The sequence below is a fragment of the Mobula birostris genome, chromosome 11 (assembly GCF_030028105.1).
Source record: "Mobula birostris isolate sMobBir1 chromosome 11, sMobBir1.hap1, whole genome shotgun sequence".
In the NCBI taxonomy this organism is placed as follows: domain Eukaryota; kingdom Metazoa; phylum Chordata; class Chondrichthyes; order Myliobatiformes; family Myliobatidae; genus Mobula; species Mobula birostris.
Window position 1 is genome coordinate 27,789,594 of NC_092380.1, and position 26,639 is coordinate 27,816,232.

Sequence of the window (26,639 nt, forward strand, 5' to 3'; positions counted from 1 at the left end):
TGTGGTGGATGGTGTGGAGGTGCTCGACAAAACGGTCCCCCAATTTACAACGGGTCTCATCAATGTAGGGGAGGCTGCATCGGGAACAACATACACAATAGACAACCCCATCAGATTTGCAGGTGAAGTGTTGTCTCAACTGGGAGGACGGAGTGGGGGCCCTGAATGGAGCTGATGGAGAAGGCGTAGATGATGGATGATGGGGAGGTGAGCACTTAGGCTGCTTGCAGGGATAAGTGCCAGGAGGGTGATTATTTGGGAGGGGGTGTGGATGAATAGGTAAAGGATTCACAGAGGGAGCAATTCCTTCAGAAAGTAGAGTGTGGAAGGTAAAGATATATTTAGTGGTAGGACCCATTTGGAGATGACGGAAGTTGTGAAGGATGACGTGTTGGGGGATCATGGGGTGGTAGGTAAGGACAAGAGGAGCTCTATCACTGTGAAGGGTGTGAGAAGATGGGGTAAGTGCAGATGTTCGGGAAATGGAAGAAATGAGAGTGAGTATCAAGAGTGGAGGGTGGGAAATCCCGTTCTTTAAAGAAGGACATCACTGTTCAACCTATTTTTTTCCAGAAAGTAATCTTTTAGATATTTCTCAGATTATTCTTTACAAATAGGTATGCAAAGAACAACAACATATTTAAGGACTCATCTTTGTCCTCCTTCTCACATCTTCTCCTCTCCTTGGTCAGCCCCCAAATATACTCCTGACAGAAGAGACAAACGTGAGCTTTGCCCATGACCCTTGGAGAGGGAAACTCCCCTGCTCCCCTCTACGTCTCTCACAACAGTCAAAACAGATCTTGGAAATGAGATGTCCTCCAGCCTATTAAAGTGCTAGTTGTTAAAGTGCTGGTGCGTGGACCCTGCCCACACGTGTGATAGAATGAGCTCTTCCCACAACAGTTGGTGGTCCGAGCACAGCACCAGGTGTACAGGAGAATGGTATGGACACGCCTCATGAGCTGTGTCATTTCCAGCCTAGAAGTCAGTAGCCAGTGGTGTCTTTTTGCAGGACTAGGATGAGAGGAAACATTGTACAGGACACATAGCAGTCCATCTTCTCATTGTCAATGGACACAAGCACCCCCCCCCCCACAACCACACAAGTACCTGTCCCCCTCCAGGGAGAAGCCACTTATAGCTGACACATGCATTCCTCTCTCTGTAGCGGGTCTCCTAGACCCAACTGATTGTTCCATCTCCAACACAATACTAACCCAAGTATCAGTGGTGGAGAAATCCTCAGACATCTCAGGGGAATCTGGGCCTGTTGGTGACCACAGGGGAGGGACCTTCTCCACATTAGGCATCAGACTAAAGGATGGCTTCATTGTTCCTGGATCTGGAAGTCCATCCAGAGCAATGCCCTGAAGTAGAGATGAGCATGTCTCCTCACCAGAACCCTTCGCACAGCCTCTGAACCCTGGCAAACAAGTCCATGAAAAATATTCCTCGTTCAGAAATGTGCAGCTCTTGGGCTACCCAGGAGTATGAACATACAACACAGCCTTTATTGTCTGCGTTTGCCTGTTAGCCAGTTCACTGTCCCAGAACGGGGAGGTCCTCCAACCACTAGAACACCCTTACTCTGCCCTTGAGAGGGGTTGGTGTCCCACAGCTCTTTTTCTATTCACATCACCCACAGCCATGATCAGTATAAATGATGGGGTCCCACTCCTACAGCCACTGTCCCACCAGCCTGTGTCTAATCTACTCTATCCAACTCTTCTCTCATCCCATTGTATTCTCCCTTGTTAATAATATACTGGGTTTTGGATCAAATTATTGTACCATCCATTTGTATAAGAAATTAATTATACTCTGATCACCCTTTCCAAGATGATCTCTAACTATAAGATCGTTATCCTCTCTCTTTACCCAGGATGAGAAAAAGACAGCACGTTCCCTTGGAGGTTCAGTAACACACCGTTTCAGAAACTATCACAGGTGCATTCTATGTAGTCCTCCTCAAGATTGCCTTGACCAATTTAATCTATCCACACAATGAGTAAGTCCCCATCACCCCTGCCGATCTATTCTAACAAGCATTGGATATTTTTGTTTATTGCCTCTGCCACTGTAATTTCCTTATTTCATGCCACCACTGGGTCCTACTGCTCCTTGTCTTCTACCATCTTTCCCCACTCATTCCTGGTATCCATGCCCCCAGTATCCCACAACCATTTCAACCCTCTGAGCCCTCTGCTTTTTGTCTCCCTACTTCCTACAATTCCTCCGACCCTCCACCCAGCCCTGACCCCAACTCCACCTCCTGTCATGTCTTCAATAGCCTGTCTGATCTTCCTCTCTCTGAAGTGGAGCTTTCTGTCCACAGCCAGGACTATATGAACATGTCTAAGAACATAAACCCACCCCTCCCTGATCTCACTATGTTTCTGATGAAGACTGAGGTGAAATACCCAGTGGAAATGTCTCACATTTTTAGTTTTCAGACACAAAGAATTAATTTTAAATCTGCAGATGCACCTTGACCTGAATATTTTGAGCATTTTGTTTATTTTTTCACCAGAGACACGCTTTTGTTCCTCCGTCAGCTTGTTGTCCATTTCCTGTACATGGTCTCGAAGAGGTTTTTGCTCTTCCAGGAAATTGGCGAGGACAGCCCACCCCTACAAAGAAGAGAAGATACAATTATTCATGTCCAACTCTCTCCCGTCACACCAGTCCACAAGAGACCAGAGACGGGCTCTCATCATCAAATGTCTAGTGCTGGGGATTGATACGGAATAAGGGAACTCAACTTACCAATCTACAGGAAATTGGTAAAACCACAACTGAAAACTATGTGCAATTTATCTTGTGGCCTTGAATGAAGGCAGAATTTATTTCTTAAATGACAGAAGGATAACTTGTAAGAACAACACACAGCAGTGGCAAAGAGTAGAGAAATCTTTTCTGTGAATAGACAAGGATCAGGCAAATCGAACACAATGTGGGATAATGCAAAATACCATTATGACAGAAAGATAAATAGAAGCATATTATCCAATTGGGAGAGTTTGTGAAGTTCTGAGATGTAGAGGGATATGGGTGTCGTAGTGCAAAATTTACAAAATGTTTATGTGCCAGTAAGAGGGAGAGATCGAGTGTGTAACTAAAGTGGAAGGGTAATACTTCAGTTATATCAGGTTTTTGTGAGATTACATCTGGAATATGGACAGTACACGTCTCCTTTAACACTTAACACACTGGAAGCAGTTCAGCGATGGGCTCCTGGACTGATACCTGGAAGGACAGATGACCTTATTAGAGAAGGTAGGACAGATTGTGACTATTTACTTCTGTGGGAAAACCCAGAATCAGCAAGTGGACTGGATGGTCATGAATTGCAAAGCTGAGTTAGATAAACAGGTAGCTTGATCAACGGAGATATGAGACAGGCACTTTCCTCTCAATGCAGGATTGGTTTTGGGAACTCTCTCCATTGAAGCACAGTTAAGGTTTTTTAAGGGAGAGATTGGATGGCTTTGAAAACCGGCGATGAAAGATAATTCAACTCTGCTCCATTACTGACCCTCCACTCACTATATCTCCTCCCACAGCCCCAAAGGCACTACGCCCATCACTGACAAATCCTAGCCGCTGAAACTCCTCCCACAGCCACCATAACTGGTTTCCCGATTACAGACTCAATCTACCCAGTTAATCCCATTCCAGATGTTACAGAGGGTGGAAATCAAGTTCACTTTTGCTGGGTGAATGGAAGGAGGCAAAGGTGGTGGTGGGGGGTGGGGGGGAAGTGTTCTGAATCCATGTAAGTCAGAGGAAGGAAAAGCTATGAGAATTGAAAAGTAAATGCCTTGCTGTAAAATACTGAACACACCTCCATCTGGTTCTTGGTCCTTTCTTCATACGCTTTGATGGCCTTATCAATATCCTTCTTCAGCTCCTGGTAACCACCAGGTTTATGATAATATCTAGATGTTAGGTTTTCTGTAATTGCTTCCATTACTTTTACAAGTTGTGCCTTAGATTGGTCTTGTGACTTTACCTTGATCTTGGCCATGAGAGACATGTAAGTGGATCTCATCGTCTCCTAGTAGTGAGGGAAAAATGTACAATAAACTAGGAGACCAAGTATTGTACGCTGACCAGTGTCTCTCAGTGCCTCTCTCTAAGGGGAAGATCTGCATACTAACTTTATTTCTGAGTTGCTCTCTCTCAGGGAGAGATCGGTACATTGACCAGTGTCTCTCAGTCCATCTCACTCAGTGAGAGATCTGTACACTAACTGTGTCTCTGATTCGTTCTCTCTCACGGAGATATCTGTACGCTGAATATATCTTGGAGGTGCTCTCTTTCAGGGAGAGATCTGTACACTGGCAAGGAGTGATCTGTATACAAACCGGTGTTTCTCTGCCACTCTAACTCAGGGAGTGACCGGCACTATCCTGTGTCTCTCAGTCCTTCACTTTCTGGATGATATCTTTGCTCTCTATCTCTCAGTCTATGTTTTTATGGGTTGGGTCCAGGGACTGGTGTTTGGAGATGAGTCAGTTGGTAATCACCGAACATTAGAAGCTCACCTCCAGCTGTTGGATGTATTTGCCGCTGTTGTTGTTCATAGGTCTTTTGTGGAAGATATTGAATGCCTCTATGCTCTTCATAATGTAATTCTCTATGAGTTTGCTCATCGTAGGATCATCAGATTCTGAGAATTTTTTCATTTCATTGCCATAGAATTGCAGGGCTTCATCTAGAGCTGCTTGGTTTTCCACCTCCACTAATTTAGCGACACTGCTCTCCACACATAGTAGAAACCGCCATCATGCCCATGTATGCCTTGGTCAATTTAACAAATCCTGTGTGGAATATTTCTGGAGGTCAGTGCCTGGGGATCTGATCACACCCTCAGTTCCCACTCTCCACATCCCAACGTACCCAACACATTCTTATTCCCTTCGAATGGGATTACACCCCCTCCAATTCTCTCCCATCATTCAAACACTCAATCCCACAGTCCATGCTCCCAACACTTCCCATTCAAGACCACAGTTGATATTTCCAATGGGAACCCATACCTTCTTTCACTCGTAGTGGTCTCTATCTCTTCCCATTCATTTCTACCCTCTACATTCATGCTGGTATACCATACGATCCTACTCATTCCCATCTACCTATTCCCATTCATTTACATTGTACTCACATCAAATGGGATCTCAGTCCCTTCCCATTCTCTTCCATTGTACACACTTCCAATGGGATCCCAACCCTTTCACTTTCATTTAACACCATTCCAATGGTCTCTACCCTTTCCAATTTAATTTCAGTATACACACTTCCAATTGGATCCCATCACAAACAAGAGAAAATCTGCAAATGCTGGATATCCGAGGAACACACACAGATTGCTAGATGAACTTAGCAGGCCAGGCAGCATTATTGGAAAAAAGTACGGTTGACGTTTAGGACCGAAACACTTCGGCAGAAGTGGAGGGAAAAAAAAGCTGCGGAGTAGATTTCAAAGGTGGGGGAGGGGAGAGAAAAACACAAGGTGAGTGGTCTGGGTGAGCATGTGGTCAAAGTGCTGAAGAGCAGCAGGGATCACAGAGGGGAGCTGTGAGAGAGGGTTTCACTGAACTCCTGTCGAAGGGAAGTTTTAAACTTCCTCAGGGTTGGCATCCTTGGAAGAGACTTCGCAGAGTAGTAATCAAATCACAAACAAGAGGAAATCTGCAGATGCTGGAAATGTTACTTTGTGTGTGTTGCTCCAATTGGATGCAACCTGGTTTCCATTCACGCCTGTTATACACACATCCAATTGATGTTCATGCCATCAGGTTGGAGGCTACCCAGACGGAATATAAGGTGCTGCTCTTCTAACCTGAATGTAGCCTCATCCTGGCGGTAGACAAGGTCATGAACTAACATGTTGGAATGGAACTGGAAAGTGGAATTGAAATGGGTGGCCACCAGAAAATACCGCGTTTTCTGGCGGAGTGAAGGTGCTCAACCTGATGGCATGAGCATCAAGTTCTCGAACATCTGGTCATTTACCAACCTCATCTTCTTCACCATTCCCCATTCTTGTTTCTCTCTCACGCTTTCTGTTCTTACCTGCCCACCACTTCCCTCTGGTGCTCCTCCCCCTTTCCTTTCTTCCATTCTCTTCTGCCCTCTCCTATCAGATTCTCCCATCTCCAGCCCTTTATCTCTTTCACCAATCAACTTCTCAGCTCCTTTCTTCACCACCTCCACCAGTTTCACCTATCACCTGTCACCTTGTACTTGTTCCTCCCACCCCCACAATCTTCTCTTTCTGATTTCTCCCCTTCCTTTCTAGTCCTGATTAAGAGTCACAGTGTGAAACGATGACAGTTTACTGTTTTCCACCGATGTTGCCTGGCCTGCTGAGTTCCCCCAGCATTTTTTGTGTGTTGCTTTGGACTTCAAGCATCAGCAGATTTTCTCATACCAGGTTAGTGTGTCATATTGAAGAGAGATGATGCGGTTTTGCCTGGTTACTCACTTGGGCCCGTGACCAGCTGATCCCCAACAACTCTCTTGACTTTCTTGTGGGTGTGAATGTAATTGATGAGGTTCTGCCACTCCATAACAAAATCTTCCTGCAGATCCTTGTCATCTAATTCCCGGAGCTGCTTGAGTTTCTTCGGGTGTGTGGGAAAGGGAATTGCAAAGCCACAACGTGAGGGAAAATGATTGCGGATACACCTGCGGAGTTCATTATATTCCTTATCCTGCTCACTGACCTCACCTGTAAAAAAGAACCAGGAATCAGGCAGGAATCACCCTTACTGAGTCTGTTCTCCCATTCCCAACATGGTGACTGTTACCCACAGGGCTGTGGGGAGGAATAGGAGAAGGACAGGAAGGAAATAGAGGGGAGACAGTTGCGAGGTGTGATGGTGAGGGGCAGAATGCGTGGGAGAGGCATCAAGTGCATTGTAATTGGGATATAGGTGACTTGTCATGGAGGGGAATGATGTGACATACAGGGTAGCTGAGGATCATGGTGATTGAGAAGGGTGTGTGTGGGGACTGGCAAACAGCCAATCAGATGAAACTCTGATGGGAAGGAGCTGTCAGCTGGGTGGGAATGGTGTATTTATACCATCAAACCAGAGGATGGTGTACTTTGGTATCAAGTTATTTCAGGGAATTGTGAGGTAACGTGAATGTGAACAGGGCAGGAGAATGCAGAGTCTGTGGGGAATGAGAGTTGTGAATGGACCGGGAAACCCTGGAATGTGTGTGTACAGATCATCAAAGGTAACAGGTTGCCCCTACCTCCACTACCCCCTCATACACTGAATTCAACCCTGCTCCCTCCCTTCTCTGGCCCCTTTCCAAGTTCACCCTGTCTCCTCAGAGACTGGCACTTCCACATACTTATTGTCCCTCATTTTCAGACTGTGCTCCAGGTACTCTTTTGGAGTTACATCTTTTCCATCGATCTTCATGTCCAGTGAAAAATCACGGATCACTCAGACAAATTCAGGGAAGAAACGGACAAAATCCCAACTGTCACAGTCATCGGGCTGGGACTTCATTTGGATCCACTTATACAGTTCAGTCACAAAACTAGGATAAAGGAATGAAAGGTTGGCAGGAAAATGGTGAGGATTGTCAGTCACTATACAGATCTTCCCCTGAGACAGAGCAACTGAGATACGCTGGTCAGTGTTCAGATCTCCCCTTGAGAGAGACAGACAGACAGAGTGGCACCAGTCAGAGTACAGATCTCCACCTTAGAGAGAGGTACTAGGAGACAATGGTCAGTGTACAGATCTCCCTCTCAGACAGAGTGCGTCTAAGAGACACCAGTCATCATGGAGATATCTCCCCAAGAAAGAGAGACTCGATGAGTAAGAGGCAAAGCTGCTGGTGTTTCAGAGCCCTGGATGTCAAGGATTATTGTAAACTTGGTCGTGGAAAGAGGAGAGGTCTCATTTCCGAAACAGGTAGCTGGGAAAAAGTGGATTATTGAATACATATAGAGGATGCCAGAGTCAACACAGGGTGAAAACTTGGAGGGAAGAATGGAGCATGAGGTGACTTCAGCTATGAAGATTAAAGAGAGTTCTAAGTGATGTTACAACTATATTAATGAAAGGAGAGTAACATAGGGCAAATAGGGCCTCTGAAAGACAAAGATGAAAATGTAGTTGTGGAACTGCTGGAGATGGGCACAGCTCTCAAGCATTATTTCACTGTCACAGCAGCCAGCGAAGAGGAGTATCAGCAAGTGCAGTGGGATCTTGGTCAGCTGGGCATCTGGGTTCAGGAGTGACAAATGGAATTCAGATAAGTAGGTAGAGTTACATTTTGGAAGGACTAATCATTGTAGGACTTTTGAATTGAATGTAAGTGATCTAGATACTTTTGCACAACAGAAGCACCTTGGAGTATTGGAGCAAGGTTCCCTTAAAGGGGAGTCACAAGTAGGGAGAACAGGGGTGTGAATAAAGTTTTTATTAACATGCTGGACCTCATCAGTTAGTGCACTAAGTTTGAAGTGGGTGTTTACGCTATGATTATACGAAGTGTTAGTGTGGATACACTTGGAGTACTGTGTACAGTTCTGGTCATGCAGTTATAGCAAGGATGTGATTAAGCCAGAAAGAGTGCAAAGAAACATTTTGAACGATGTTGCCAGGAGTCATAGAACTGAGAGGTTAGACATCTTGGCCTTTATTCTTTGGAGCATAGAAGAATGAGGGGTGATCTCACAGCTGTAATGACAAAGATCATGAAGGGCATTGACAGGGTCAGTGGTCTTTGTTTGCAAGGTTAGGGAAATGAAAACTACAGGATATAGTATTACGGTTAGAGTGATAAAATTAATAAGTACCTGAGATTTCATTTTTTGCGTACATAAAGGATGTTGATTATATTGAACGAGCCAGCAGAGGAAGTGGGTGAGGCACGTACATGAGACCCATTTACGAAGTACGTGGACAGGTATGAAGATGATGAGAATATGCGAAGTGCTGGAAAATGGGATCAGCTTGAGAATACTTCTCTGATGGTATGAACAAGCATGGCCGAAGGAATATTTTCCCTGCTGTATAACACAATGACTCTATGATTGAGAAACAGTGATCAGTTTACAGGCATATACCAAAAGAAAGGGACATAGAAATGTTAAGTCTGTGCACAGATATCCCACTGAGAGAGACAGGGGCTGAGAAAAACTGGTCAGTGTATAATATCTCCCCGAGAGAGTGGGGTTGAGAGACATCGGTCGCTGTGCTGATATTCCCAAGAGAGAGAGATACTGAGAGACACTAGTTACTGTAGAGATATCACCCTGAAAGGGAGGGACTGAGAAACACCAGTGAAGGATACTGTAGGTCTTGCAGGGATTTCTGGTCTATGTTTCTTTGACCATTGTAAATGAAGACGCTGCTCAGAAGGATAGCCAGCGAAATGATGAAATTATCATTCTGGCTGTCTCCCTGCAGGAAGGACAGACAACAAGTTGGTGAGAGTTCTTGCTCAGGGATCAGTCTAATGGATAACCATCCCATTTCTGGACATTTCTGATGCAGTGTTTACAGAGGTTGGTGGGTGAGGTTTCCCTCCACAGCATCCTTCCTGTCAATGCCACCAGTGGCAGGTGTATGGCCAAGGGAAGCCTTACAGACCGAGTCTCAGCTAGTGCTCACCAACTCATTGCTGGGGCAGAGCACACTGTCATGATACTTTAACGTCCTTTTCATTTGGGAGGATGGGGATGGGAATTGGTATGGGTGGGATGGGAAACTTCGAGTGGGTGATGCTCTTGGACCGCATGCAGTTCCAATAAAGAAGATGTCAGAATTCTTCCCTGAAGCTCAGCATGTAAATGTGATAAAAATGTTATTTAATTAATTAACAAATTAATAAATTTTTACTTTAAGTCTAGACTGTAAAGAGAATTTAAACATCACCATTGCCTGAGGTGGGATTTGAACTCTAGTCTGTGGATCATTCCTCTGTCTGTGGGTTACCGATTCGGTAATGAAACCACTGTTCTGAGGAGGGGGATAGTTAAGAGGGAGGGATGAACCTTCTCAGGATTTCCCAGACCCTCGGTGTCCAACAGCAGGAGGACCTCATTGGGTCTCTGAGGAAGGGATCGACACCACATCCAGATTCCTTTGGTGTGAGCCTGGATGGTTGAACCCACTGAGAATCCTGCAGAGGGAGAGAGATAGAGAGACAGAGGTAAACTTTGCAAGAACATCTATCACCTTCCATAGCCCAAAGACATGCAGATTGTGAGTACCCTATCCCTAGTTTATGAGTGAGGGATGGGCTTTGAGAGGAATTGTTGGGAACATGGGAAGAATAAAATGGGATTGTTGTAGAAAATGTGAAAAAGGACCTTGATGGCCAACGCAGAGTCGGTTTTACAGCAAGTAACCCTGGTCGCCATTAATGAGATCACTGTGCTTTCTGCATCTGAGATAAAAAGCAAGCATGCAGTTAAGTTCGCCAGATCTCTCTCGATCCATTGTCCAGAACAGTGATGGGAACACCATTGTGTCACCAATGGATGTCCCCAGTGGATTTCCCACTGTTGACAGCTTGACAATGCAAGTGTGCTCTGTGTGTCCCAGGTCTCAGGATAATTTCTGTAAGACAGATAGTAAATAGAGGTGAAAGGTTAGAGGTGGAAGTTTACAGCCACTGCCCTTACCCTTCTTGTCTCCCGCGAGACAGTTCATGAGGTAGGACTTCCCTGTACGAGCAGCGCCAACCATAACTACAACGACCATTGGAACCTCGATGGACTGGAGGACCTGCAGAGCCTCTGGGGTCAGCTGCAGCTTCCTGTCTATGTTATAATCCAGCTGCAAGGGTTTCTCCATAGTCTCCTTGTGAGCACCCGACTGTCCTTCTGAGAAATAGCTACAAAGCCAGAGCAAGGGAATCAAACACTGATTGAATCACAGTGAATGTTAATCTATAGTATGTACCAACCCCCAATACCATGTATTGTATCCCAGCCTCAACATCGTTGCTGGAGATTTGTTCATTTATATATACTCCCTCTGAACACCTGGAATATATTAAGATCTATAATTCACTCTTGGGAATCTGTTATTCAACATATTATCTCTCCAAATCCCTGCATTAGATTCAAGCCTGTAAAATAGTCTCAGTGATTTGTTTAAACAGAAAGCTCCAAACCCCTGGATTAGGTCTCAGCCTGTAGCTCACTCCTGGGAGTCTATTGCTGTGCAATATAACACACCAAAGAACCCTTCTGTTACTCACTCCAAGGGATTTGTTGTGATATTGTCATGGTGCTGACTGAACAGCGGCAGGCCTCCAACATCCAGCGCTCCAATTCCCCGGAGTATGGTTATCTGCCACTGGCCCTCACAGACTCAGACTGCCAATTACTGTCTGTCACATTCCTTCATGGAAAGTCTGGACTTAAAGGCTTCATGCTTCGCATTTAGTGCTCAATCATAGGAGTTCCATTTCTAGTACTACTGTTTGTGATTTTGCCTTTGGATTTTGTTTGTATCATCTTGCTTATTTTGAGTCTGAATTAATTCTCGACCTTGCTCTTCACTTGGGTTAACCACCATCCGTAGGTCTCTCATTAAAGCACGATTGAGCAATCATGAACACAGCAGAGTACGAATGTCTGCGAACCACACTGGCCTACCAGGGAGCAACATTAGGGAGACCTGACAACATGCTTCTGGAGATTCTCACCACGCTGCAGAAACTCTCATACTCCAGTGAGCAGGATCCAATTTCAGTCGGAGTGACTGCCAGTTCCAGGCATGTTCAAGCTGGAGACTCTCTCAATACTTGTCTATCCCGCATCCGGAAGGCCTCAAACCCCCCTGCTTCTTTCATGACAAATGAACCAACCAATTCTCCTCCACTACCACCCTCCCCTGTCTGACAGAACTGGTACTCACCCTGAAATTATTTCCTTCAGCTTCTCCAGTTTACGGTTTCTGATGCTTACAGTACTCCAAGTGTGACCACACTAACACTTTGTACAAATGTAATGCAACCACCCAGTTCAAACTTAGTGCACTAACTGATGAAGGCCAGCATGCTAAAAACTTTTTACTTGGTAAGTATGCCCGCAGGAAAATAATCTCAGGGTTGCATATGGTGACATGGATATACTCTGATGATACATTTAGTTTGAACTTTGAGCTCCCACTTTCTATGAACCCAAGTGGTAGCTATGGGCACTCACATGTGTTCAAGCTATGCCTGCCTCTTTGTCAGTTTATGTTTGCCCATTTTACTCTCCAACTCTTCCTCTGCTACTTCGTTGACTGTGTTGGTGCTGCTTCGTGCACCCATGCTGAGCTCATCAATTATATCTATTTTGCCTCAAACTTCCACACTGCGCTTATATCCACTTTGTCCATCTCTGACATCTCTCTCTCCGCTTTCTTGGTCTCTCTGTCTCCATCCCTGGTCAACCAATATCTTTTATAAACCTATGCATTCTCGACTATAATTTTTCAGCAGCTCAGGCGCGGCGAGTGTCGCTGTCAGAGCCCCATGGAAGCCGGAAGAGAGGGAAAGCGAGAGAGTGTGTAAAGCAGCAGATTTGGGCAAGACCAGTCTTTTTTGGCTTTGCAGCCCTAAATTCAGTGGCAAATATAGGGGAGATAGGGTCAAGCCGATTGGAGTGTGCCAGTGATAGAGTAGCGGTGTCATGGCTAGAGCAGGTAGGAATGGGGTGATAGCATGGATGAATGAGTGTCTGAGGAGATGGTGCAGAGGGCAGGGTTTCAAGTTTCTAGGTATCATTTTCTAGGAAAGGAGTGACCTGTACAAGAGGAGTGGGTTGCACCTGAACTGGAGGGGAATCAATATCATGCTTGGATGCGGAGAATGTGAGTGAGGTATTTAATGAGTACTTTGCTTCAGTATTTACAAAAGAAAAGCGCATGGAGGACCAGGAGATCAGGGCTGAGTGCATAAAGATGTTAGGGGTTTAGAGGTCAAGGAGGAGAAAATGTTGGGCCTCCTAATGAGCATTAAGGTCGTGAGTCCCCACGATCTAATGGGATTTATCACAGGTTATTGAAGGAGACAAAAGGCAAGATTGCTGTGGCCCTGACCAGTACCTTCATGTCCTCTCTAGCTAAAGGTGAAATCCTGGAGGACTGGCGAGTGGCTAATGTTGCACGTCTATTTAAGAAGAGAACAAAAGAAAATCCTGGGAACTATAGACCAGTGAATCCAGTAAATTACCTGGATTAAAATGGAGTTGGGTGGGTTAGTAAATTTGCAGATGATACCAAGTTTGGTGGAGTTGTGGATGGCGTAGAAAACTGGCAAAGATACAGCACAACATAGATCAGTTGCAGATGTGGTCAGAGAAATGGCTGATGGAGTTTAACCGAGATAAATATGAGGTGTTGGACCATGGTAGGGCAAATGGAAGGAGACAATATACGGTTACGGGCAAGATCCTTAACAGTGCTGCTGAGCAGAGTGATCATAGGATCCAAGTTCATAACTCCTTCAGAGTGGCTACACAGATCGGTACGGTGGTTAAAAAGGCTTATTGAATGCTTGCTTTTATTAGTTGAGGCTCTGAGTTCAAAAGTCAAGAGGTTACGTTACCACTTTATAAGACTCTTAAAAGGCCATATCTGGAGTATTGCATTAAGTTCTGGTCGCCCCACTATAGGAAGGTTGTGGTGACTTTGGAGAAGGTGCGGAAGAGATTTACCAGGATGCTGTCTATTTAGAGGGAATGTGCTATCAGGAGAGGCTAGGTAATCTTGGGTTTCTTTTTCTGGAGCAGTGGAGGCTGAGAGAAGATCCGACAGATGTTTATAAGATTATGAGAGGCATATATAAAACAGACAGGGAGTATCTGTTTAATAGGGTTGAAAAAAAGAGGGCATGTGTTGAAAGTAGGAGAGTGTAAGTTCAAAGGATATGTGGTGGGTAAGTTTGTTACTGAGTGTCGTGGATGCCTGTTATGGTGGGAGAGGCAAATACATTTGAGGTTTTTAAGAGACATTTAGATAAGCACGTGGATGGAAGGAAGATGGAGGGATATAGACATGGTGTAGGTAGGAGGGATTGGTGTTTGGGTGTTTTTGATTTGCTTTCTAGCTGGTTCAACACAACATTGTCAGCTGAAGAGCCTGTTCCTGTGCAGTACTGTTCTATGTTCTATACCCATTTTTAAAAATACCTCTTTTAAAAATACTACTCCCTTTTCTCAGTTTCTTTGCCTCTGCCTCATCAGTTCCCAGGATGTGGCTTTCCATTCCGGGACATCAGAGATGTCCTCCTCCTTTTAAGATTGGAGACACTCTCCCTTTGTTATTGATGCTGCCCTCACCTGGATCTCTATTTCTCATTAATCTATCCTCACCCCATCTTCCCACTGCCCTAATAGTGATAGAAGTCCCCTTGTCCTTGCGTACCACCCCATCAGCCTAAGTATCCAACACATTATCCATCGCAACCTCTGCTATCTTCAAAGGGATCCTACCACTAAACATATCTTTATCTTCTTCCCTTCACTTTCTGCCGGGATCACTCCCTCTGTGATTCCCTTGTCTATTCGTCCCTTCCCAGCAATTCTCCCTCAACGAATTTTATTTCCCTGCAAGTGGCCGAAGTACTACCTATGGACTTCCGGTAAGATGGCGATAGGTTAGTCGCTTAAAACCGTCGCTCCGTTTCATTTTTTACCTCCGCACTTCTTATCTTCCTTTTTCTACTTCAGACTGCTAGGGTTTTCTTGTTCTCTTACCTGCCCACGAATACGTCTGTCTTACAATGGCGTACAAGCCCTCTAAAACTGGGAAAAAAGAAGTCTCTGCGGCTGCCTCTGACTCTGCCGACATTATTGCCATTCTGGACCAGCACCGGCAAGACATTATATTTGGATTTAAGGCTTCTTTCAGTTAGTTGGAGTCAAAATTGGATCAAATTAGTTCCAAAGTGGAGGAGCATGCCGCTCGTTTTTCTCATCTTGACTCAGAAACCGGAGATTTGAAAGGACGGATTCAGTAGCTAGAAGCCGTTCTAATTTGAGTGAGAACAATGCCAAGTTATCATCAAAAATAGCTGATCTCGAAGGTCGGAGCAGAAAGCACAATTTACGTATCCTTGGTCTGCCAGAGGTTATCGAACCTGGGGCTCCTGTTGATTTTTTTTCCTCTTTGTAATGTCTTTGGGAAAGATATTCTTCCGAATTTACCTGAGTTAGAGCTCACCGTATACAGGTATTTCGTTCTAAACCCGAATTGGGCTCCCGGCCACGCCCAGTTATACTTTGTTTTAATCGCTATCAGGTGAAAAACCTTTTGACTATGGAAGCACGTCGCAGAGGAAAATTGGATGATTAGGGACATTCCATTCGTATTGTTGAAGATTGCTCTCCTTAGGTTATGAGGCTGCGCGCCGTATATAAATGTGTACTGAAAGAGTTTTACGACCGTGGATTCAGGTCTTCGCTACATTATCCCGCCCATCACCGAATAACTCTTAGTACTGAGGACAAAAAATGGTACAAATCAGTTACAGAAGCTCAGGAATTCATCGAAAGTCTCCCTGACGTTACGACTTCTTCAGACTCGATCTGACTATTTAGAATGGCTGATTGCTGTTTTTTTCTTTCTTTCGTTAGATGTTGTTTCCTTTTAAATCAGATATTTAAAATCACTGAAAATGGTTTATTTCTGGTATAAGAAGTTCAGAAATTTATCGGAAGTCTCTTCGCCATTGTGATTTTTTAGACTCGATTTGATTATTTAAAACAGCCGATTGTTTTTGCTTCTCTCTTTCCTTTTATTTTTTGTGGTTTCCTTTTTAATTCAATTTTTTTAAATTACTGAAAATGGTTTAACTTTGCTATAAGAAGTTCAGAAATTTATTGAAAGTCTCCCTGCTTAGGTCTCCCCTTCAGACGCGATTTGATTATTTAAAATGGCCGATCGGTACTTTTTTTCCTGTTTTTTTTCCCTGTTTTTTTCATTTTTTTAAATTACTGTATTTTTCTATCTCTTTGGGGGTTTGGTAATCTGGATTATTGTTTCAATATTGTCTAATACTTCTTGATAGTACTGCTTTTTTTTCTTTATGTATAATTTTAATTCCTTATGTTTTATTTATTGTTAATTAAACGGTGCTTATGAAGTTATACCGAAACTGGAAGTCGGGGTTATGTGTAGTTTCTTTCTGAAGAGCTTGCTGCTAATCTTTGGTAGCTGTCTTGCTTTGGGTTCCCAGGCGGCGGGCGGCGGGGGAGTGTTTCCCATTGCCAACACTATTTAAACAATCTTTAGTTACTCTCTGTTACTCAGGACATTTTTTTGGTCCTGATTTTCTTGTTTTTTTATTTCTGCCCCAGAGCTGTTATTGGAATGTTTGTCCATATTTATGCCTACTGTCTTGTATGTTTTTTTATATGACAGTGGTTGGGCCGTTGAATTTTATAAGATGGAATGTTAGGGGATTGAACCATCTTTTTAAAAGAAGGTAGGTGTTTTCACATCTGAAGTAGCTTAAAGCTGACGTTGCTTTCTTGCAAGGAACACATATTCATAGTTTTGATAACTCTCGCCTTATGTCTAGGTGGGTGGAATAGCACTTCCATTCTACTTTTCCGGCTAAAGTCAGGGGGGTTTCAAATCTTATTAATCGGGATATTCCCTTTGAGCTTCATAACAAAATTTCAGAGACAAATGGTTGTTTTATTATTGTCTCTGGGAAATTGTATAATAATAGGGTGGTCTTGGCTAACCTCTAAGCTCCCAATTCAAATAATGTGGACTTTTTTGACCATTTTTTCTCTTTATTGCCTTACTTGAGTTTATATTCCCTTATATTGGGTGGTGATTTTAATTGTTGGTTAAATCCAGTATTGGATCGATCCTCCTCTGTTCCTAGACTCCCTAGTAAATCTGCTTTATCTATCCATTCTTTCATTTCTAATTATGGTATTTCTGATATGTGGCATTTTTACCATCCTACTAAGATAGATTATTCTTTTTTTCACATGTCCATCATACTTTTAGAGAATTATTTATTTCTTAATGGATCATCAGTTGATTCCATCTGTTCGCTCTTGCGACTATCAGAGTATAGTGATTTCGGATCATGCTCCAGTTACCCTGCTGATAAATTTCTCTGGTTCTCCTCAAATGAATAGACATTGGCATTTTAATCCGACCTTGTTGTCGGGTAATGATTTTGTAAAACTTATGAAGGACCAGATAACGTTTTTTCTAAGTACTAACATGTCATCTGAAATCTCATCCCAGGTCGTCTGGGATGCCATGAAGGCATATTTGAGGGGTCAAGCGATTTTGTACACTGTGAATTTAAAAAGAGAGACCCGTTAAGAGCGTTCAGATTTGATTGGTCAAATTAAGCAATAGACCAATTATATGCCCAGACTAAAAATCCTGAATTGTGTAAGAAGAAGGTAGAACTTGAAACTAAGTTTAACCTTATCTCCACTCGGCCGGTTGAATGCCAACTTCTTGAAATTAAGAATCGATTTTATATTCATGGGGATAAGTCCGGTAAGTTTTTGCTTAACCAATTAAGACGCTGTAAAGCTAAACAACAAATCACAAAAATTCGAATGGGAACATTAATTTGAATCATTCTGATATCAATGTCACATTCAAGAGCTATTATTCTCGACTTTATATTTCTGAATCTTTAAATGAGAATATTTCGGTTGAACACTTTTTAAATAGTTTAAATATTCCTTCTCTCTCCCCTGACTTTAAAGCAAAACTTAATGAACCATTATCATTAGAGGAAATATCATCTGCCATCTCTGCATTACAACCGGATAAATCTCCCAGACCTGATGGCTTTTCAGCAGAATTCTATACATCATTTTCTTATCTACTTTCGTCTCAATCATTTTTAGTTTTATCCGATTCGTTTAACCATGGTAAATTACCTGCACCATTCAACGAGGCACGTATCATTCTTTTAACCAAAAAAGGTAAAGATCCGACAGAGTGTTCTTCGTACAGACCGATTTCTTTATTAAATGTCGATGTTAAAATTTTGTCTAGGGTTTTGGCTCGTAGATTAGAAAACATTATACCCTCTGTTATTTCCGAAGATCAAACTGGTTTTATCAAAAAATTGTCTTCCCTTTTTTAATATATGGCGCTTATTTAATATCTTACATTCACCTTCAACTGGGATTCCTGAATGTGTTATTTCTCTCGATGCGGAGAAAGCATTCGATTGTGTGGAGTTGAATTACCTTTTTGCGGATTTAGAAAAATTTGATTTTGGACGAAGTTTTATTACATAGATTAAATTGCTATACTCATGTCTCACCGCTTCTGTTTTAACCAATTCTCAGCTACCTCAGTCTTTCAGTCTTAAACGCGGCACTTGTCAAGGTTGCCCTTTAAGTTCCTTACTCTTGGATTTTGCTATAGGGCTACTTGCCATTGCATTTCATATCTGTGCTGAAGTACTGGGGATTTGGAGGGGAGGTGTTGAGCACAAAGTTTCCCTTTATGCTGATGATTTTTTTACTTTTTATGTCAAACCCGACCACCTTCTTATTTTCAATGTTTTCACTTCTTAACAGATTTAGTCAACTCTTTGGCTATAAACTTAACTTACATAAGAGTGAACTCTTTCCAATCAATAGAGAATCACAAACTTTAGTATTTCAGGACCTCCCTTTTAAAGTAGTTAATAATCAATTCATTTATCGTGGCATTACAGTAACAAGGAACTTTAAGAATCTTTTTCAGAAAATTTTACCAGTCTCCTAAATTCTACAAAACAGAGTTTGACACAATGGTCACCCTTGTCTATGTCTCTTGTAGGTCGTATTAATGTTATTAAAATGTATATCCTTCCTAAATTTTTGTATTTATTTTAGTCTCTACCAATTTTTCTTTCTAAATTTTTTTGGATGGGTTAGATTCTATTATTTCGTCTTATCTATAGCAGAGAAAATGCCCTAGACTTAATACTGTAAAGCTCATCTTCAAAAATGTAAAAAGGAAGGTGGTATGATCTTGCTTAATTTTCGTTTATATTATTGTGCAGCCAATATTCGTTGTCTTATTTTTTGGTCTTTCTTCCATAAGAAGTCTGACCGCCCAAAATGGGTGGCAATGGAGTTGAACTCTACTAAGGATTTTTCAATTCCTGCACTTCTCTGTTCCGCACTTCCTTGTCATTTACCTAGACTTATTGTTAATCCTCTTATTAGACATACTTTAAGAATATTGGCTCAGTTCAGAAAATTTAATGGTCTTCATGGTTTTTCTCTCTCTAGCCCTATTTTACACAATCACTTTTTCCTACCTTCTATGCAGGATTCAACAATTTACGACTGGCATAGAAAGGGTATTAGGCGTCTTGAAGATCTTTTCATAGATAACCCTTTTGCAACTTTTCAACAACTCTGTAAAGTTTAATCTACTTAATACTCATTTCTTTAGGTGTCTTCCAATTCGACATTTCATTAACCCTTTGATATCAAACTTTCCTGAGGTGCCTGAGAGAAATATTCTGGACTTGTTTCTTTGTACCAATCAATTGGGCAAAGGTTTAATATCAGCTATACAGGATGAGTTAGTGATTTTGAGGCGTGCCCCTTTCGATAAAATCAAAACTGCCTGGGAACAAGATCTAAGTATCTCCTTATCTGGTGCGGTTTGGGATTTAATCAGTCAACTCAACCTCTTTATGTGCCCGCACTGCCTTTTGCAGTTTAAAGTTGTACACAGGGCTCATATGTCTAAAACTAAATTTTCATGGTTTTATCCTCACATTAGTCCTGTTTCTGATAAGTGTAAAGGGGTTGAGGCTTTCCTTATTCATATGTATTGGACCTGTCCTAGTCTTGAGAAATTCTGGAGAGAAGTTTTTTTTTAACCCTATCTCATATTCTTAATTGTCATTTAGAACCTAACCCTCTGGTTGCTCTTTTTGGCACCTTGTGTGCCGTAAACATGCACTTGAGTCCGACTCAATGTCGAACATTACCTTTTGCTTGTCCTTTGGCTAGACGGTCGGTTCTTAGGTGGAAAGGTGCTGCCCCACCCACTCATGCTCAATGGCTCAGTGATATTATGGCCTGTTTAGACCTCGAAAAGATTAATTATTCAATTCTTAATTTGGACATAAAGTTTCATAAGATGTGGGGATCTTTTCTTGAATATTTCCATAGTGCTTGTTTAGGGTAAGTTTATCCTTTTTTAGAATGCTGCAATCCCTTACTTTCAGCATTTTTTCTTGAAAGTTATACGGCTTTTTGTTATGAATTATATTATACCTTTGGTAGTCGGCATTATATTGCTTTTTTTCCTATCTATATTTACAGTTCTCTGGGGTTGAATGTTCTGATTGATTTTCTTTTCATATGTAAAGTGGTTGGCCTGGGTTTTTCTTTTTTCAGTGAGAGGTTGGGGTGGATATTAATTTTACCTAATTCTCTTTTGGTTGCCATTTTTTTTCTTTATATATGAATTATATATTGGATTTGTTTGTTCTGCACTGTATAATCTTCATTTTGCTGTTGTGTTCCTCTTTGTAGTTTCACTGTAGAAGTGCATAAAAATTAATAATAATTAAAATTTCTACCCATGCCCATACACCTCTTCCCTCACTTCCTTGCAGGGCCACGAACAGTCCTTCCGGGTGAGGCAACACTTTATCTGCGAATCTCTTGGTTCGCAAATTGTGTCCACTGCTCCCGGTGTGGACTTCTCTCTGCTCGTGAGACAGATTGTAAATGTGGGGATAGCTTCATTGAGCACCTCCACACCATATGCCAGCTGAGGAGCTTTCCGATGGCCAAACATTTAAATTCCAATTCCCATTCCCGTTCTGACAAATCCATCCTTGATGTGCTCTTGTGCCAAGATGAGGCCACCCTCAGGTTGGAGGAGGAAATACTTTCTTCCATCTGGGCACCCTTCATCCTGATAGCAAGAATATCGATTGCTTTCTTTGAGCCCATTATCTGGGATTCCACAAACTCTTTTTCTCTGACTAGTGAGTCTCTCAAGTTTCCAAAACACAGGACTAACTCAGTATGTGAAGTTCAGCTAAGTATTGGTCAAAGCTAACACCTTCTGTCTTTTCACAGGAGAAGAACATGTATCTCTCATACATGACATTTTTTACTTGGGATAAAATACTCCTCAAACTTTGTCATCAGAGTGTCCGATTTAACGTTTGCATCATCAATTCAATTTGAATGCTGTTGAAGATGTCCAAAACATCTTCACCAATTATGTGTAAAAAGACAGATGTTTTCAATTTTTTTCCTCCGCCTCTCTGGCTCTACTAGTCTGTAAATATATAGTGAATTGCTGTTTGAAGCCTTTCCAGTTATAGAGTCATAGAGAAGTACTGCACAGAAGCAGGCCCTCCTCGTCCATGCAGGAACCATTTAAATTGCCGACTCCTATCAACCTACACCGGGATCATTGCCCTCCATATCTCTACTATCAATGTACCAATCCAAACTTCCCTTATATATTGAAATCGAGCTTGTATGCACTGTATGTGCTGGTAGCTCATTCCACCCTCTCACAATCCTCTGAGTGTAGAAGTTTCCTTTGTTTCCCTGAAAGCTCACCTTTCACCCTTAAGCCATGTCCTCTGGTTGTCGTTCCACCCAACCTCAGTGGAAAAAGCCTTGCAGATTTTGCAAACCTCTTTCAAATCCTCTCCCTATCTTCGATGTTCCAAAGAATACAGTCCTAAACTATTTAATTGTAATGCCCTGGTTAAGATTTCTACTGTTATGCAGTGAGGTATTTTTATTTAAGCAGATTTCTGGAAAACCACTGTGTCCCGTTAGTAATAATGTTTTGGCTTTGGTGCACTGGATGAACTGTAATGGACTAAGTTAATTTTCTTTCCCTTTTCTGTAAGTTTGTATTTGAGACACAGTGAGAGGGTTACATTTGTAGGGGCTCATCCAGGATTCAGATGCTGTGTGAATTCTTGAATTCTGTATAAGGATTCATTAAGTGGTTTATTTGTGTGCTAAGCCAGTGTTTAAACTGGTGTTCATGGAAAGTGAGTTGCATCCTAATTAAGGTACTTTATTATGGATGCCTTGGGGTTTAAGGTTTGCTGCAATTCAAAGAAAATATCCTCAAGCAATGCTTTTGTTCTGTACAGTGTCGGTCTTCGAATTCCCAATGAACTGCTACTTAGAGTGTTGAGTTCTGTAAAAGTGGGAAAAGTTACACTGATTGAATGGTATTTTTACCAATCTGCTCATTGCGGCCAAATTTCAGCGTCAGAAGTTTGCAAAGGAACATCTAAACAAGCCTGATGCATTTTGGAAACAAGTCCTGTGGAATGATGAAGTTAAAATAGAACTTTTTGGGCGCAATGAGCAGAGGTATGTTCGGAGAAAAAAGGGTGCAGAATTTCATGCAAAGGACACCTCTCCAACTATTAAGCACAGGGGTGGATCGATCATGCTTTGAGCTTGTGTTGCAGCCAGTGGCACGGGGAACATTTACTGGTAGAGGGAAGAATGAATTCAATTAAATTTCAGCAAATTCTGGAAGCAAGCATCACACCGTCTGTAAAAAAAGCCGAAGATGAAAAGAGGATGGCTTCTACAACAGTAGAATGATCCTAAACACATCTCACAATCCACGATGGACTACCACACGAGGCGCAAGCTGAAGGTTTTGCAATGGCCCTCACAGCCCCCGACCTAAACATCATCGAGAATCTGTGGATAGGCTTCAAAACAGCGGTGCATGCGAGAAGGATCAAGAATCTCATAGAACAAGAAGCCGTCTACAAAGACGATTTGGCGAAAAACCCACAAACAAGAACTGAAAGACTCTTAGCTGGCTACAAAAAAAAGCGTTTACAAGCTGTGATACTTGCCAAAGGGGGTGTTACTAACTACTGCCATGCAGGGTTCCCAAACTTTTGCTTCGGGCCCTTTTCTTTTTTTGTTATTTGAAACCGTAAAAGATGGAAACAAAAAAGTTTTCTTGCTTAAAATATTAAAGACGTGTCATCTTTAACTTCATGCCTTTTGGAAGTCAGTTCATCTTTTACTCGCTTAGCTATTGACAGTAACAGAAGTTTTGACCAGGGGCTCCCAAACTTTTGCATGCCACTGTAGGTATGTTGTGTCAGCCAATCAGGTCTGTCTTGGTACGTATTGTAACTTACTCCCCAGTGCAGGATTCGGGAAGCTGGACAAGATCGAAGGACAGTAGTCTGGTTTGGGGTCTTTGCGGGACACAAGGGAAGATGCCACAGAATACCCTTCGAAGGCGAGACCCCATTGTAAGAAGTGCTTTGTGCAGATGAATGGCTCCAAGGAGGAAGTGCCAATATGCCTGAGAGAGCCAGTTTGTTTGCGATGGTCTTTTAAGGAAGTTTGAACTGTGTCCAGTGTCCTTGACGCAGAACCTGGCTTCAGAGCACGAGTAAAGTGATAACCCTGACTCCTGCAGAAATGAGCTTCAATGTTTAACTGCAATGGGTTCATTTAATTTTGTTTTCTGTAACTGTTTGTTAAAGTTGAAAATTTGGTAAATATATTTCCTTAGTAATTTTATGACAGAATGCTATCTGTTAATTTTCTGGCGAGCGATAACTTTATACGGAATGGTATATACACACCATTCGCTACAATCAATGTTCCTCCCTGGAACTTCTCAACTTTCCTGCTTGGTTGAACCCCAAACCATACTGACCCAAGATGTTTATTGCTTACGAAAGCTGGTCTTCTCACCGCTGAGGTAGGTGGCTGTTAAGAGGGTTAGCTAGCTAGCCAAGTTTGTATACTAGCCCCGGTGAGAGGGTTAAGCAGCCTTTCCTTATAACTCAGGTCCTCCAGACCCGGTTATCCGTTAAATTGCCGGTAAATTGCATGTGTGCGGATGGACTTTGATCAGTGATTCCCAATGGGCGCCGTTACGTGTCCAAAGAGGAAATAGAAGTCGTCAGGAGGTTTTCAAGATTCTTGGGTGGTGGTGGTGGTGGTGGTGGTGGTGGTGGTGGTGGGGGTGTTGTAAGCGGCCGACACCGAGGATTCCTATTGAGGGGTTCAAAGCGACCTTAGCTTCACATGTGCAGTCACGAACCATCATTGGGGATTACGAGACCTTACGTGATTGGTCCATCGCGCTAAATGGAATAGCATAACGGTAGCTTGCTGAACATCAGCTCTATCCAGACTCTGAGTCAGATTCCAATCAGAATCCTTGTCAACCTAATTTTTGCTGACATAATCATCTTCATCTTCGCCTCGCCTTTGCTTTGCGTGCCGCTACCATCACTCCATCGGTGTCAACTCTCTGCCAGAATCAACATCCGATAGGCTTTCCCAGTTCGTGCTTAATTTTTATTTTAATTTAACCCATTTAATAATGGATAAAGACATACGGTGCAATCTCTATACGTCTGAAGGCAGTGAAGCCTTGAATTCTAATTCTGCTAAGAAACAGAAACTACAGAAGGTGTGTCAATACAATTTTACATTCATTGAGTATGGTTATAGTCCGTTCCCGTCAGATCAGCAACGTCCCATGTGTGTAATTTGTAATTCTGTACTTCTAATGAAGCCATGAAACCATCCAGATTGCAGGAACACTTCTGTAAAAGACACCTGAAAAGGCTACTTATGGTATTACTCAGTTCCCGAAGATTAAAAAAGCATTTGAAAAGCGTTGCAGACTCGAGTCATTTGCCAGGAAAGCGAAAATAAAACCTGTCTCATCGTCGTCTCATTGCTTCTTCTAACATTTCCAAATTGTGGAAAATCTCATACAATTGTTGAAGGAATAATAATGCCTGCTCTATCAGAAGTGTTCACCACTGTTCTTAAAATGGATACCAGTATTTTAGAATCAATTCTGAGTAATAACTGTAGCTCGTCGTATTGACAAAATGAGTGAAGATATTGAGTATCAACTATGCACAGAACTACAAAAAACAGAATTTGGGATGCAACAGGACGATTCAACTGTGCGAGACAGAGAGGCATATGTATGGTTTATCAAGAATGGAAAAGTTTATGAAGAGATTTTCTTTTATAAAAGGTTGAAAACAAATATCAACGGACAATCAATGTATAAAATGTATATTGAGGATAAAAGTATTCCAATTAGGAGCATGATTTCTGATGCAAGAGACGGAGCACCACATATGACAGGTCGCCATGCTGGTTTAGTGGCATTTATGAAAAAAAGAAATTCCAAGTCTGTCTGCATTTCATTGTGTAAATCATCATCAACATCTCGCAGCCATACATCTCACCCAGCTCCTTTTTTTTCAAACAGGAAATGTAGAAGCAAAACTTTGGGAGAAGATGTTCCCAGTTTCCCTGCATGGAAGGTATGACACTCACTTTCACAGACGGTGAAGGATTACTGCTGGCACCTGCAGTCACTGAAGAAGGATTTTCTGAATTGACTCAAGAATTTGAACCATCTGAAAATTCCGGACTGGTTAATTAACTCATTTCTTTGCAAGGTGGAATAACAGGAAGAGATTCAGAATGATGAAGTAAAAATGCTTTCAGAAAAGTCAGCTTTTATGCTGTGTGGCTACAATGTGACAGGAACTTTCCTGGTCTTTGGAAAATATCCAAACTGCTCTTCATTGTATTTCCGTCCTCCTTCCTTATTGAAAGAGACTCAGTACAGTGCACCGCATACTTACAAAAAAAAAAAAACAAAATAAACGGCTTGGACATTGTTACGCGTGGGGACTTAAGGCTTTTGCTGTCAAAACTTGAACCAGGTATTTCAAATCTTGCTAAAACCATCAAGCTGAAGGATCACATTGATATTGAAGCTGCTGTAAAACGCACAGGTTCCGTGTAAGCTCGGCTTAAAGACAAAAATAAAAGCAGGATAATTTTTCTCATGCTAATATATGCTAAACACTATAGGGGTCCAGAAAGTATATTAGGCCTTGGCCGTTGGCAAATATGAAAGAGCTTTAGCGGCCATTAGGCTAAAAAAGGTTAGGTAACACTGACTTAGACTATCCATGAGATAACTTTTCGTGCTTCTCTCACCTGAATATCTTGAAATTGGAGACAACGCGCTCTCTTGCTGTCAGCTTCTCTCCCTCGGAACCTAGCGTGGAGTCAACTGAAAGGGGAATTTATTGCTGATATTCTCTCTCCCGGCACTTGCGTGTTGTGCTACCATACCGTGGGCGCTGATTGGTTGAATGTGAGAATGTAAGAAAAAGTTTAGTAGTAACGTCCATTTGTTCAGTGTTCAATTATAAATTCCTTTTGTAGTTTATTTTTTATTGAATTTCATTATCAAACAAACATTTCCATAAGATGTATTTCAGATAATGTACATATCATATTTGTTGCAAATCTCCACATAATAATTATCTGAGGTATACACTTATAGAAAGGAGAGGAAAGAAAGAACAATCGAAAGAAGAAAACTATGTGCAGAATAGGGAGTGATCTTTTGTTTTACAACATAGTCACTGACTTGTGAGAATAAAATCAGGCCTATGAGGTGTTATGTAGTTAAACCATTTTTTCCAGTATGAATAAAATTGTTCCAACTTATGATTAACAGATGTTGTTATCATCTCCATTTTGTAAATGTCCATCCATACATTTAAAGTTGGGCTCTCCTGTGATAACCATTTCCTGGTAAAGGTCTTTTTACCAGCCA

The 26,639-nt window shown here is 42.1% G+C and overlaps 1 protein-coding gene across 1 annotated transcript in view; it reads right to left on the bottom strand.

Moving 5' to 3' along the window:
- Positions 1-11,720, bottom strand: part of LOC140204647 (uncharacterized) — an 84,981-nt gene extending 73,261 nt beyond the window's left edge. The window contains 10 exon segments of the mRNA XM_072271345.1: positions 2,531-2,633; positions 3,848-4,060; positions 4,551-4,785; positions 4,787-4,826; positions 6,494-6,725; positions 7,365-7,566; positions 9,334-9,443; positions 10,037-10,164; positions 10,670-10,881; positions 11,701-11,720. Coding sequence (XP_072127446.1) covers positions 2,531-2,633; positions 3,848-4,060; positions 4,551-4,785; positions 4,787-4,826; positions 6,494-6,725; positions 7,365-7,566; positions 9,334-9,443; positions 10,037-10,164; positions 10,670-10,881; positions 11,701-11,720 — 1,495 coding nt within the window.
- Positions 11,721-26,639: the final 14,919 nt, after the last annotated feature.